At 29.4% G+C, this 15,489-nt stretch overlaps 2 protein-coding genes across 2 annotated transcripts; one reads left to right on the top strand and one right to left on the bottom strand.

Moving 5' to 3' along the window:
- Nucleotides 1-466: 466 nt before the first annotated feature.
- Nucleotides 467-3,981, top strand: LOC132938580 (armadillo repeat-containing protein 6 homolog). Its single transcript, XM_061005496.1, has 8 exons — nt 467-774; nt 838-1,132; nt 1,390-1,520; nt 1,686-1,890; nt 2,143-2,291; nt 2,393-2,512; nt 2,589-2,738; nt 3,261-3,981. The coding sequence occupies exons 1-8, from the start codon at nt 670-672 to the stop codon at nt 3,471-3,473; spliced, it is 1,368 nt and encodes a 455-aa protein (XP_060861479.1). The 5' UTR covers nt 467-669; the 3' UTR covers nt 3,474-3,981.
- Nucleotides 3,982-7,887: 3,906 nt separating this feature from the next.
- LOC132939040 (nucleobindin-2-like) lies at nt 7,888-14,538 on the bottom strand. Its single transcript, XM_061006036.1, has 9 exons — nt 14,242-14,538; nt 13,935-14,155; nt 12,777-12,887; nt 12,409-12,606; nt 11,639-11,821; nt 11,459-11,561; nt 10,610-10,947; nt 10,477-10,515; nt 7,888-8,600 (listed from the first exon to the last, which is right to left on the bottom strand). The coding sequence occupies exons 2-9, from the start codon at nt 14,127-14,129 to the stop codon at nt 7,977-7,979; spliced, it is 1,791 nt and encodes a 596-aa protein (XP_060862019.1). The 5' UTR covers nt 14,130-14,155; nt 14,242-14,538; the 3' UTR covers nt 7,888-7,976.
- Between the last annotated feature and the right edge of the window lie 951 nt (nt 14,539-15,489).

Genomic DNA, 15,489 nt, shown 5'->3' with positions numbered 1-15,489 from the left:
TAGGTCTATGGCTTGTCGGGGGAACCAATTTTTATATCTCTCTAAGTTGTTATCAACTGTGTGATAACAATGAACAACAGTCCAGTTGCCTATATCCAAGGACTTGGATATTATCACAAAATCACGTTTAAAGATGCCTCTCCTAACCCACGAATTAAGATATAAGTATATCTTAATTCGTGTCCTAACCTAACCTAATCGTGCACAGAATATTCTGTGTTTATATCACGGTGTTTTTACTATCCACAGTCCACGACAAATTAAATAGGTATGTCAGCAATATTACCGGTTTAGAAACAAATCACGCACCCACCCTCCGCCCAACCGTGTACAGTGACGTAGGCATTTCTCCAGTTCTCATTGGTCCACCGCCGCCGCGAATACTCGACCACTACTCCACCGCTCAGCCATTTGGAGAAATGCTTACGTCACAGACATGCGTATCACCAGCTGCTGACATACCTATTTGATTTGTCATGCCACACTCGTGGTTTATTCGTTTGACTTATCACTTATCTATGGCTATTGGTATTTTAAAATATTTTACGTTTTGTATCCACTTACTATACTAAATTATTATTTTAATTTTACATTCCGAATATATTGTATTACAACACTTTAAGAACGGTATTATTCATAATTTTCGATTTATTTAAAACGGAAATCACAATGGATCAGAAAGCATTCGACGAGGCTGTGAACGACACTATGGATTTATTAGACATGAACTATTCTGAGGCTTTAAAAGATACAATCAGTCAGTTCCAGCAATTGGTGCGTTCATTTACGATTCGTTGGTCAAAAATGTATTATTTTGTTATTTCAAAATTATTTTAGGGAATGGATATGGGCGGAATAAAAATAGACATAGAAAAAGCTACAGATCCACTGCCATCGGCACTTTTTAAATTAAAAACTTATTATGAAACCTCCATTTGGGAGGAATCGATAAAAGAACAGATTGTGAGTAATCTTTCAATCGTTGAAAACGAATGCAAGACACACGAGGGCCGCCATTTGTCCAAGTTGAGTGGTGCTTATAATATTGTGTGTGGATATCTAGATAGACTCGCTGAACTAGATGTTGATCAAAAAGCACAACTCATTAAGACATTTGATTCACTCCTTGGAGGTAATTTATGCATATTTGATATAACCTTTAAGGGTTTCTACGGTGTAGTTTGTATGGACAACCTTTAAATTAACGGTTGGCTATGTGGATACAATTTTTTAGGAGATTAACATGTAGAAAGAACTTAAATGCATGTAATAATTACTTATCAAAAAGTTGTAATAATTTGTAGTAATTTTCATTTGTGTTCTTATATTAATCTCAATTTTTAAATTAATTCTTTACATTTTGTTCATCAAATTACAACTGTGTTACAGGTGGACAAGTTGTGTATGGTAAAGCATTAGACATTATGGTAGAATTGTTGAAGAATACTAAAGACGAAAAGGTGTTATTAGCTCAATTATCCTGGTTCAAAACAATTAGTGAACTTGAAGATGAAAGAGAGGTATCTATAATATATTCAACTACCTATAATGTACAATTTTTTTTTTATATAACTATCGTTAAACCAACAATATTATAATATTTTTGTATTATTTTGTATTAATCAATATCTAAATGTATAAAATATTTAAAAAAATGGGTTCTAATTTAGTATATAATTTTTTAGGAACTTCGAATTATTGGCATAGGCGATATTATGAAAAACATTTTACAATCAAATTCTTCAAATGAAGCTGTGATTATTGCAACTTGCCAATTGATTAGAGCCCAACTACGTGAAGATAATTGTAGTGGAGATTTCTCTAATGCGGGGGAACGATCACGACTTTTTGGTTGTGAACTAATGTTACCTCTACTTCAATTGTTAAAAGGTGAGTTAAATATTTAACTATATTAAAAATGTATTTTTATAATTATTATAGAAGAATGAAAAAAAATCTTATTCTATTTATTCATATTACAATGATGTAAATATGTAATAAAATAAATTGCACATTAGTTTGCAAAATACCCAGTTTGTTCAAAACAAAAAGAAAACAGTTAAAAATCCATGGAAAAATGCTTCAGACTAGTCTTGTTCCTAATTACATAATTAAAAATGTTATTTTATATATATATTTCAGATGATAAAATAATTGAGTTAGAAGAAGTAACTAGTGAAATATTCTTTACCTTAGCTACGATTATTGTTCGTTTTGAATTTTGTCGTAAATTTAATGAATGTGGAGGCTTGTTAAGACTTAAATTAGCCATGGACCGTCATTGCACAATGGTACATATTATCATTGAGTATCCTAAACTTAATAATTATAAAAAAAATGTATTGGATATTTAATGTAACAAAATGTAATCTGTTCTTAATATTTATTACAGAGATTGAATTGTCAGGCTTTTAAACTTCTTAAATCGCTCGCTGGTGATGATATTGTGAAGGACGATATCAGAAAAGTAGGATTTTGTCCACTCATACTTTCAGCTTTACAGAGGCATATAGTGAGTAATTTTTTTTTGATGGAAAGCTTTAAATTAATGAATATAACTAAAATAACTCTTTTTTTTTTTTGTGTAGAACAACAAACAACTGTGTATTGATGCAATGAAGTTATTGACGGCTTTGACACTGCGCTCCCCACAAAACAGCGCTGAATTGACACAATTAGGTATTGCGGAGCTCATTGTTCAGGCAATGAAAGTGCATTCTAATGATGACAAACATCAGGTATTTTATTAGATATATTTAATTTACTAATATTTTAGTATTGAGTTTAAAAACAATGTTTATCAACAGACAACATAGACAAATATTCAAAATTATTTACAATAGACTAAACATATTTGTGCTGGAAACAAAATGATTTAAATGTAATACTAACTAACGTTGTCACCACAATAATTAATAATAAAATAAAATACATTTAGTCCATCTAGTGAGAAAACGCGCTGCGCACAGACCAAAACTGGTTCCCCCACGCAACATCTTGCCATAGAGGAACCAGTTACGATAGCAAGGTGTCGTGGGGGGATGCACAGAATCGGTGCATTCTCTCGCTGGACAGAGTATAGTGTACTTTTGCTTTATTTTACCTAGTGTCGCAATAGTTTTAAATTTTATATCATAAATCCCATTTTATACCTGTGTTAATGATACCCACTTTTTTTATTTTTTTTTTTTTTTTGTAATTATTTTAAATTGTTTACGTTAAATAATAATAATTGTAAAATGTTTGTGTTTAATTTACAGAAACATGCTTGTACAGCTGTGCGCAATATAGTTTCAAGAAACCGTGAACTAGCCTCAGAGTTTTTGGCGCATAATATTGAAAGCATAATTGAAAAAATAATAAGTCAATATAAAAATTGCGAGTTTGAAGCTAAAAGTGCTTTAAGAGATCTTGGCTTGGATGTTAGCTTTGTAGAACAATGGACTGGTACTGGACAGAATTTATCATCGTAGAGTTCATGTTATTAAAGTTAATAACTACTGTTCAAATTCTAATAATTATTAATTAACGTGGTTTTTTCCCCACATTAATCACAATAACTTTACTAATTTTTGTTACTTTTATATTGTTTATAATAAATTATTGTTGCACTAAAATAATATATTATATTCTGCTTTATGCTTATCATATAATATGTATATGATAGTTATTAATTTATTATTAAGTTAAAGAATTGATTAGATTAACTAGTAACTAACCCTATACAGAATTAATTAAAATAATAGACAAGAAGCCCTCAATAATATACCTATATATTAATTATATAACACTCACAAAATTGTGTTTAAAATTTAAATCTATTTCATAATTTTTTTATATTTATCTTAGCATCACATTTATTACATAATGTCCTACCTTATATTTCAAAAACTTTGTTTGCTTATTAGTAATAAGTTATTACATATTAGTATATTATAAACTTCATGGTTTTCAATTTATGAACACACTTACTGCCACATAATACTATAGTATGTATAATGTATATTATACAATTCATATTTCTTTAATATATTATGGTCTTATTTTATATTAATATTTTACATACTCATAACTAGAGGTAGGATGTTGATGGCTTGCATTTTTTTCCTTTGATACTATAAAATGCTATCTTAGCTATAAAAAATTGTTTCATGTTCTATTGGTTCAGAATATACTAAATTTATTTTGCATTTTTTTTTACATTTTTAGTATTAAATGCATTTTCTTATAATTATAGATATTTTTTTGTAGTTTTTGTACAATGTGGGTAATTTTTCTCAAATTTTAAAGAATATTTGTTTAAAAAATAATTGTATTATTATTATTGGTGGGTTTTGACAAACAATGAAAACTACATTTTTTATTTATATTTTACTTTTTAAATTATTTCTTATAATTTCATATAATTTTTTTACTGTAAATTAACGTTAATATTGAAATGTTTACTAAATGTTGTTTACGAACATTTTTAGTTCATTTTTGATACTTTTTTAGGTCTTCGACATCCTATCTCTAGTCATAACCCACTTCAAAATTAAAATATCTTAAAAAACCAACAAGATAACACAGATAATGTTCTTACCTAAAAGTTTGATAATAGGTTACTGTAATATCAAAACAACAGCACACTATTGAAACTAGTGAACAAAAATTTGTTATGTCATACGTGTGTAAGCGAAGACAACATATGCGGGTGCAACGTTCTCTTAAGCCATAACAAATATATTGACCATAGAAAATGTACAGACTATTACTAGAAATTTTCTAGATGGTACCAGTGTGAAAAATAATCAGTGGCGTGGCAAACGGTTGTTTCAGAGGCCGTCAATAACGATCTGAAGTATAATTTGTTATATTATATTAATACATTATTATGCATAAATACTTGGGATATTTGTAACTTGCCTCTGGAAAATTTTTAGTTCACCACGCCACTGAAAATAATGCTCCGGGATGTTTGGACCAATATCATTTACATGGTTCACTGTCCCAGTGCGGGATAATTTTTTTTTATATACAGTGTGTTCACTAATTAAGGGAACACTGAATTTCTCGGCAGGATTATTTTGGAAGAAATCTATTTTTTTTTACAAGCTGGTGGTATATTAATACACATTTATGATTTATAGATACATTTCAAAATTTTTATCATTTTGGTCTGCGCGTGCGCAGTAAAATTTTATATTTTTTTTAATAGCAACACATATTTTGAACACCATTTTCGGATAGGCCTATTTTTTTAAAGTAATTTCTATGAATCAACTATGATTCTAAATTCAAAATCGACTGAATAAGATCCATGTAAATTTTAATAAATAATACATTATTAATTTATTATTTTAAAAAAATTATAAAATCATTTATACCAATTTTTATTGGTTACTTTTTGAATATTTGTACGTATTTTAGATTCAGAGCGGAGCGAGGATACTAGTGGTTTTACAATGGTATTTAATTTTTTTTTTTATATCCTGTATACAAAATCCTACCAGAAGGAGTGCTTCGATTTCAACATATAGTACCTTATGTTTTAGAAAATTGGATCAAGATGGTACTTTAGAGAGGTCGTTTTTCGTTTTTATTAATAGCTAGTTATTTAATGCCACAGGAAAAACCACCGAAAAATTACGATAATCCTCTGAAAATGGGATTTTAATTTCTAACGTTTTGTTTATCACCATAGAAACGAATATAAAAGATTAATTCAACTTACATCATATAATAAATAATAACAGTATAAAATATCCAGACTGACAATAAAGCGTCTCCGCTCAGAATCGTTTTTCTTATACAATGATATTATATCATTGAATTCAAGTTTCATACAATCCATTAAACAATGACCCACTTGTAACCTACTGTACAGCAGAGCGACATCCACTTACCCGTTTTTTTTTTTTTACATAAGTGTTATAAACAAGACTAACATAGTATGGGTACAAAATTTTTTATTAAAAATCGATTAGGAGGTACAAGACGTGAACAACAACGGTCATTTTAAAATTACACAATTAATTAAATAAACTGTTCAAAGTTTGTTCCGTGATTGTGGAAGCACAATTGAAAACGTCGTAGACATACCCTATTGGTCGCTTACATTGGAATTTCGGTAAGGTTAGGTTACACGCGATCGCGATTTCATTTTTTAAATCTGCTACATTTACCGGTGGATCTGCGTGGACGGTTGTTTTGCTTATTAATAACTCCGTTGTTCGTGGATTTAGATTCATCAGTCCATAATATCTGATTTAAGAACATAACAGTTGTGTATCGATTCGAACTATAGTAACCATTAACCGAGCAATGAAATCTACCTTCTTTCTGGATCTGCAGGTCGTAAATGTTGAACCAATTCCGGTTTGTAAGGATGCAAATTGTATTTATATATTTTTTTAATTTCATCCACAAAGCCAAACGAGATTCCAACTTATCTACCAACACGCCTGACCGAAGATCGTGGATTCAATCTATTATCTAATGTATGCTAAAACTTGAACTTCTACATCTTCAATAATATTATTTTGTCTAATTATTATTGGTTACGAACTACGTTTACAGAAAATGCTCCATGGTCAATCAATAATTTTTCTATTTCAATAAACAATGTGTGTGGTGGATGGTACCGACCTGGTAATTGTTCAGCATACATTTTTTCTGACCGACGAGAATTAAAAGCATTTGCACTTTATCTTGGTTGTTCATTTTAACCTAACTACAACTATATAGTTGATTCATCAAAATGATGACTTTAAAAAAAAATAGGCTCATCCGAAAATAGTGTTCAAAATAGGTGTTGCTATTAAAAAAAATAAGTTTTGACTGTGCATGCGCAGACCAAAATGATAAACATTTTTAAATGTATCTATAAGTGTGTATTTATATACCACCAGCTTTTAAAAAAAAAATCGATTTATTCCAAAATAATACGGCCGTGAAATTCAGTGTTTCCTGAATTGGTGAACACACTGTATAACTTAAGCCTGGCAGCGATGGTCATTAGCTGTTGAAGGGGATTATGAACTGTAAGTAAGATGTTGTTACGGTAGGTAAGCAAACACGCGTATGTGTGGCAAGGTTTTTACTACTATCAACCCGGGTGGTCACCCATCTGGGAACTGGCAGCAGGGGGCGTTATTTACTCTCAATCGCGTTGAGCGACTGGTAGTAGTCAACGCGCCGCGTCAAGACACGTGGGATAATGTTAAATTGGTCTAGTTAAGCGAATTTCTAGTTAGAGTTCTACAAATCGTCACGGTTTACAAAATACATACATTAAAAAGAGGAAAAAAACCGTAAATGAGTTTGAAAAAGATTTCTTCAAACTCTTAAGCAATACAGTTTTTGTTAAAACCGTGAATTTTATTCTGAAAAGCATTAAGAGGACGCTATACAGATATTTGTTGTCTCCGTCTTACAAGTGGTAAGAACATTATCTGTGTTTGTGTGTTGGTTTTTTACAATACTTCAGATTTTAAGTGAGTTATGAACATTTTTGATTCACGCTATATTATACACGCATAACTTACTAAAAAACGATCGTATAAAAACCACATACAAACACAGATAACGTACTTACCATCAAATTTCATAATATTCACTATAGATTTTTAAATTAACGGAACTAATCGCATTCCCCTGAGCGTAAATTTGCTATGTTACGGACTTGTAAGACAAAGACAACAAATAGCTGTATAGCGTCTACTTAAGATGGAGTTAATTCCATGTCCAAAATGATTACAAAAACTTTTAAACATTGAGCATTTGAGCTGCTAGTTTTTATGGTAAATAAAATTATTGAGTTTTGTAAGACAATATAATATATTTGTAACTATTACATATTAGAGATCAGAAGAAAGATGAGGAACCATTACTGAAAAAAAATCAAGATTGAATATTTGTAAGAATTTTAATATTTAGATATAATAGAATTAAAGAAAATAGAGATATTATATTTTGATGATTTACTTCAAATTGATTTATTGGTTTTTATTTATATGGCCTGTTTTTCCAAAAGTTTCTTTTTGGTTCTTTAGCATTTGATTTGCATTCACATCATTCATTCGACCTATATTTTGTTTTTTTACGGCATCAGCCGAATCGCTATTTACAGCTTGGTACTGTTTTTGTTCTGGAGCATATTGTTGAAGAGGTGGTGATTGACCTTGTTGCTGTTGTGTTTGAGTGTCATTAGATTTTTGTTCTGTCTGAGCTGGTTGCTGTGGAACTGCATTTTGAGAAATGCTTTGGTGTTGTTGTTGTTGCTGCTGCTGATGTTGTTGCTGCTGATGTTGTTGCTGCTGATGTTGCTGTTGTTGTGGCTGCTGTTGCATTTGTTGTGGCTGCTGTTGCATTTGTTGTGGCTGCTGTTGCATTTGTTGTGGCTGCTGTTGCATATGATGTGGCTGCTGATGTTGTGGTTGCTGATATTGTGGTAACTGTTGTTGATTTTGTGGGTGCTGTTGCTGGAATTGTTGGTGCTGTTGGTTCATTTGTTGTTGTCCCACATATGGCTCTTGAGGATATCCCATTTGTTGAGGCTGATGATAATTAGGATGCATTTGATAAGCCGGTCCATGATTCAGTGAAGGTTTTGGGATATTCTGAAAAAAAGAAAATTTTAAAATATTTATACAATATGAAGTAGAAAGATAGTTAATCTAAATAATATATCGATCCCTAATCAATATTTTAATTTTGATTTTATATTTTTACAAATATATACTTTAAAAAAAAAAAAGGTTTTTATATAGTTTTTTATTAAGAAGAATATATTTACAATCTATTTTTACAATAATCAGTAAGTATAATGACAACATTTTATTTATATGACATAAAAATATATACTTAAAAGTTAAATTATATTTCTACCAATCAGCATTATTCCTAAAAACTAAATTTGTTTCATTCAATCTAGACATTTATATAGGCCATAAATTGATTCATTGGTTCTTGATTCAGACTGTATGACTATTTAATTTCTATACTATTTTAGACATCAAGTGTATTAATTTTTATTGAATGTACAAAAGCTATAGCAAAAGTTGAAGAATGGATAATTTTGGTTTGCACAACCATCACTAATAAGGTGAAGATTATAATGTTATACATATCAATTAAATACTATAATAAATATTAAATTAAACTTCTAATAAAATTCAGTCAACTGAATTACCTAATTACAAATTAGTACAAATAAAATATGTTTTTAGTGATATACTTAATACATTAATTTGCATATATAGTTATAACTACATGATAAGTTTATAGTATAAAAAAAAAAAAAAATGAAGTCTACTAATATTGAGTAGGGATTGATGAGGGACTATTATATAGGAGCACAAAACAAAAAATAGCTTTTATTAATTTGAAAGAATTAATTTAAAAAAAAAATGGTATAGGTTTAACGTTTCTACTCACATTATTCAATGAGTTCTGAGGAATTAAATTAAGATGCACAACGTTATTGTGCCTGGCTTACTGTATTGCCTATCTTATAGAATGTCATGTAAAAACTAAAAGATGCTCGCTACACACAATAATTTAGCATTTAGGTATAATAGTATTGTTAAAAACATCTCTGCAATCACACTAGGTACTGCAGCAGCCACCTATAGAGCAACCGGCCATTATCTCTTTTATAATTTTTCATATTTAAAAATAATTAAATGTTTCATACATCGTCTTTCGCACGAAAATTCACACATCCAAATCAAATATAATTTTAGGTGGGTAAATCATTGTGTAAAGTGAGCAACTTTTACATGTATAAGATAGATGATTATATCGAGCCCGACCCAATGATATCATATGGCCATTCAAAATACCCAAATATCTCCTTAAATAATATTTATTAAATTTTTGTTAAATATTGACCAAGTTGTTTTTAGTAGTTCTAACTAAAATAATTTAGTATTTAATATTAAATTAAAGAACAACATTTTTGTGTTGTGTGTTCCTTTAAGAATGACTTAGTAACCCTGCCCCATATTGTATATTTGGAAATTAGGCTTACTGCATACACACCATATAAATAAAAAAAAAAAAGTGGGCAAGTTGGTGTCGTTTTGCTGAACAGTAGGTTATAAGTATGGGTCACTGTAATGGATGGTGTTCATTTTGAATTCAATGATATAATATCATTGTAGAAGAAAAACGATTCTGAGAGAAGACTTTCCCATCGAACAAGATACCGTTGAAGAAAATCAAAGCAGTTGTACTGCCCCAAATGTGATAAAAGACACAAAAGAATAAAAAACACATCATTCTAAAATAAATACATTCATTTCTCTGCTCAGAATTTAAATTATAGGTATTGTAACATTCTACCACATTACAGTATCAATTTATATTTTGAATAACCTAGTTTAGAAAATTCAAAATTTCCACTACTTAATAAGACCAAAATTCGGAGATTTTTCTAAATAGTAATTCATTTGTAATTTATTTGAAGACATGTATATTATAAAATGTACTTACTGGGTGATGTTGATAATATTCTGGAGGATATTGTGGAATCTAAAATAGTACATAATTTGACATAATTAATAAATAACCGAAAGTAGGAAAATATTTTGATTTATACAATATTGTTAGCAAGGTTTATACTAACTTGACCATTTTGAATCATTTGATCAATTTGTTGTTGCCTTTCATGTTCAAATTTTTTAAGCTCATCATTAGTATAGATTTCATTTTGATCAATAGTTTTCCATCCTTCATCTTTTTCAAAGTTAGGTTGTTCTGACATACGCTTAAATTCTTCCCAGCTGATTAGTCTATCTCGATTTAAATCAACCTCATTAAAAACATGTTCACGCATACGTTCCATTTCTTCAGCTTTTTCCATTAAATCTGATTTTGCCATACCTTGTTGATAAAGCTTATCCAGCTCCCGTACAAATAATGCTTTTAATTCTTCTTCATCCCAAAACCCATTCCCATCAATGTCTATTAAAAAATAAATGAAATAAGATATTAACTATTTGTAATAACAAAAATATGCTGGATTTTATTTAATTTAACAAGAGTTGTTTTAACCATTTAATTACATAAAATATACAAATATATAATTAGATTTATAGTTGTCAATTTAAAAAGTAATTATTTTAGATTTTGAGCATATCGAGGACTGTATAGATTTTATAATAAGTGTTTTTTAAAATTATTTTTGTGTCTGAAGACACTTTATAAAATAAAAAAATGATCCAATCATCAATTTTGAGGGAGGTTTCTGGTAGAAAATTGGATTTAGTAGGTACTCTTTTTAGGAGGTTTAGGTTTAGGTTTTAGGATTTAGGAGGTCAAAATTAAAAACTTAGTAGGTACTTTTAAAATAATTGGAAAAAAAGTAGTTAAAATTTGTTGCTTTCGCTCATTCCATTTTCATGAATAAAAAATTAGAGCACAGATTGTAATTTTAATAAAAATTACAAATTTTAATTATTATTGAATTTTTTACCATGCATTGCAAAAAATGTACGAGGATTAAAACTTTCTCCTTCCATTTCATCTTGTTTTTCCCAAACTTCTTCAAGTTGTTTTTTGCTTCCTGGATGATGAATCTATTAATTTTTTTTAAAAAGGCAAAAACTATTAGGAACCACTTCAGATTTTTAAATAATATATATTAAATTCATACTGGATCAAGTTTATGCTTGACTTCTCTTTCAGATTCCAATTTTGTCTCTTCCGACAAGAATTTTTGACGTTCTTCATCAGTCATTTGTTTCATTTTTTGTTCTCTTTCAAAATGTTTTTGCATTTCATATTCTTTAAACATTTGCTTACGTTTCAGGTCAGCATCTGCCAGATCTTTAGCAACCTAATCCAAGTAGAGTGAACAAAATAATAATAATATCACTATATCAGTATTGGGAAGAAACGCGTTCCTTTTATAGAAATGGAGCTTGGAATGCATTTTTTTTTTAAAATATTGAAACGAGGAATGGAAAAGAATTCCTATTTTTAAGGAACTTTCCAATCCTTAAATTATGAAAAAAAAAAAATAATGAAAGTTATTTTTAATAATAATATTTTCTAGAAAGTGCCTGACTTAGTCACCAGGCTATACAATTTTTGAATTCTAACAAATAATTAAATCATTTTTGTTAAAAATCAGTACTTCTTTAGTAACTCAGTTTTTCTGCCACTTTCTGTTAGTTTTGAAAGTAAAAATTTAGTTTAATTATAATGAATATAAAAATTAGCTGATTATTTCTGGTTTAAAAGTTGTCCAAACACAATTAAAAACAGCTCGGATCGTAAAAAAAATGTAAAGGAATGGGAACGCATTCTTTTTTAAAAGGAACTTTCCCAACACTACTATATCAGTAATTACATTTTAATTTCAGAGTAAATAAAACTAAAGAGAAGTAAACTGATAATATCCTATTCAAGCATTCACTATACCTGTTGTATAAGTTTCAAAAGATCATTCTTTTCAAAGCTGTGTGGATTTTGATGATCAACATGACCTGGATCAGAAGAATCACTATAAGCTTTTCTTGCTATATCACGTAGTCTGTTTAGTTCCTGGCGTTTAAGTTCATCTAATTTTGAACGAATATGATGCCCTACATATTCTAATTCATCAGCAATTTTACCAGTCTAAAAAATTAGATTCACCAGAAATATAAATTATACATATCGTTAGAACATAATATTTGATTTTTATATGTTTTTTCCGTAATAGGTTATTAGATCTGATGGCAATATAAATAAATATCAGTCAATATCTATAAAGGTCAAATTTTTATATTTTTTAACATAGTACATACCCTAATATCTGCTTCATCAGCAGTTTCAAGTTTTTTTCTGAATTCGTCATCTTTTTCTAAGGTTTCCACAACTTCTCGTAAATAACGGTTATATTCAATACCTAAATCAACCTATAAAATATAAAATAGTTGTTTAGACAACACATAATATTATGAAATTAAATATTTTATCAAAACATAATGTCGGTTATAACTAATAGGTACTTATATGAATGTTTACATATTGTAAGCATTTCTTACCCTTACAATTTATATTTTATACTATTTAGACATTACTTATCGAAATTGTTTTTCTACATTTAGACAAACTAAAATCTTCTACAAATAACAATTACATTACGTTCATGGTTGAAATATTTTTTTTTTTTATTGGTCTAGAGCCCGGCAACTATGGCCATTAGCTACTGTGGGGGTTACGGTTGTAACGGTACACTTAGGCCATTGGGTGGTCTTATCAACTGTGGGGGAGGGCACTGTAGGTTTTTGGTAAACACGTGTGTTTGGTTTTGGCAGAATTTCAAATTGGGCACCCGTAGGTTTCTGCCATGCACGGCCGGGGGATAGCCGCCTCTCTCTATAAACAGTTGTCTACCCAGAGAGAGGAGCCGGCAACGGTATGCGCCATAACCGATGCTGTAGTCCGCTTGGCAACTACGTCCCCTGGTTAAAATATTATTGATATAAAAATATTATGAAATATTATATTTCAACCATGATAACATTAAAATTATCTAATACAACAATAATTATGACTATCCATACACAATCTAGTTCTCGATACCTACCTTTCAATAAGCAAAATTAATTATTTTTTAATACTCAATAGTTTAGTTTAAAGTTAAATGTATTAATTTTGCCCAATAAAAATTAGTTATTCATGCTACACACATATAAAAAATTGAAGTGTCTAGGACAACACTACTTTCATTGATGCTTGGTACTAAAAGCATAATAATTTGAGTTACTGATTATGATAGACTTTATTATGATGTTTTTGATATTAATAATTATTAATTAACATAGTATCAAATGCAACTTGCAAGTCATTATAATAAGTCAATATCCTTAATTAAATGTATAATGTTAAAGAAAATTCATATAAATAATAGCTGCTGCTTAACAATAAATGGTATTTTAATTTTTTAAACGTATTCATACTAATGTTTTTTCATCAGGAGGTGGTTGATGATTCTTTTGGGTATTATCTTGTTCGTCTTTTATAATATGTTCAAATTCCTGGTCAGATAACCGTACCGTTGGTCTAGTGTTAACAACATATGCTGGCGGAGGACTAACAGCGTAGTTTACCATATAAACCACAAACATAAATGACACACATAATATGGACTTCATATTTGTTATTATGAGTTACTGTTTCGCTAATAAAACAAAAATAAAATAATATAATTTGAACAAGATATTTAACATTATAGAAATTGGAATTCATAAATTGTGTGAAATTTACCTTTGAAGAAAGAATTACAGTTGCATGATTTTTGAGTAGAAATATAATACATAAAAATGTTAAGTAACGATATTAGTAATATTACACAAGAAAGTTAGAGAGCTGTACCGTTTTTTTGTCAATGATTACGTACTATATTCTAAATGGCTTAAGCATAATTAGCGATACGCAAGTAAGAAAAAAAAAAGTAATCGTAAGTTTAGTATAATAAACAACTGTAGTTGTCTTACAGGTACAATTTACCAGTTATTATCATCATTATTATAACACAACATTTGACATTCTGTGATTATATACCTTTATTTACACGATTATTATCCGTGGTCAATTGTCAATGGTATATACTCAATTATTATTTATTATCCGTGGTTATTACCACGATTATAAAAGAACAGGCAACACACTTTAGCTTGCGCCACATTGGCCCGCCAGGGTTGCCAGATTGAGTGGTTTATCGCCGAATACCTCCAAAATGATAGTTTGGCGGGTTACCGCCAATTGGGCGATTAAGCAATTATTCCAAATTGGCGTGTTTAGGGTTTTAAGTTTAAGCCCGGTTTAGGGCAATTGTATGCTGATTTTTTTTTCTCTTCAAAAATGTTCAACTGAAAACCACGGCTATGTATCCATCACCGTTATTAACCTATAACCGTGTCTAAAACATCAAAACAGTTCAGTGTTATTAATCAATCCACATTGTTATTAATTAATTAATAACTGTCATAATAATTTATAGCCCGTGATAAATTGCATGATACCAGATACCACGGTCCATGGGCTGAGCCAAGCTACTAAATATTGTATATTTTTGATATTTTGATATTTTTTAAATAATAATATTTAGCTTACATAGTATGTACAATGTTTTCAACAGACTTAGGCTGAAATTGTATTTAAGATTTCCCCCCCCCCCCCCCCCCCGTAAATATGTTCTAGATCCGCGCCTGCTAGTTTGTATGGTTAAATTTGGCATGCGAAATTTCAAATTTCGAACAACAACTGAAAGAGAAAAGCAGACTATTCTGGTATTCAATGTACCTATACATTGTAGATCAAAAATATTTTTGTAAAATAACATAGGTACGATTTATCAATAGACCGTATAGATACTGAGTATAATATATAAGTTCTATGAATTTATCATAATAAATAACATATTTTATATCATCTATGGCTATCGTTAATAATTGTCGACATTCGTCGTCAACGATATTAACAATTCTAATAATTTCAGTAAACAAACAAAAT

The sequence above is a fragment of the Metopolophium dirhodum genome, chromosome 2 (assembly GCF_019925205.1).
Source record: "Metopolophium dirhodum isolate CAU chromosome 2, ASM1992520v1, whole genome shotgun sequence".
NCBI lineage: Eukaryota > Metazoa > Arthropoda > Insecta > Hemiptera > Aphididae > Metopolophium > Metopolophium dirhodum.
Note: the sequence above shows the minus strand (reverse complement) of the source record. Positions and strands in the feature narration are given on the sequence as shown.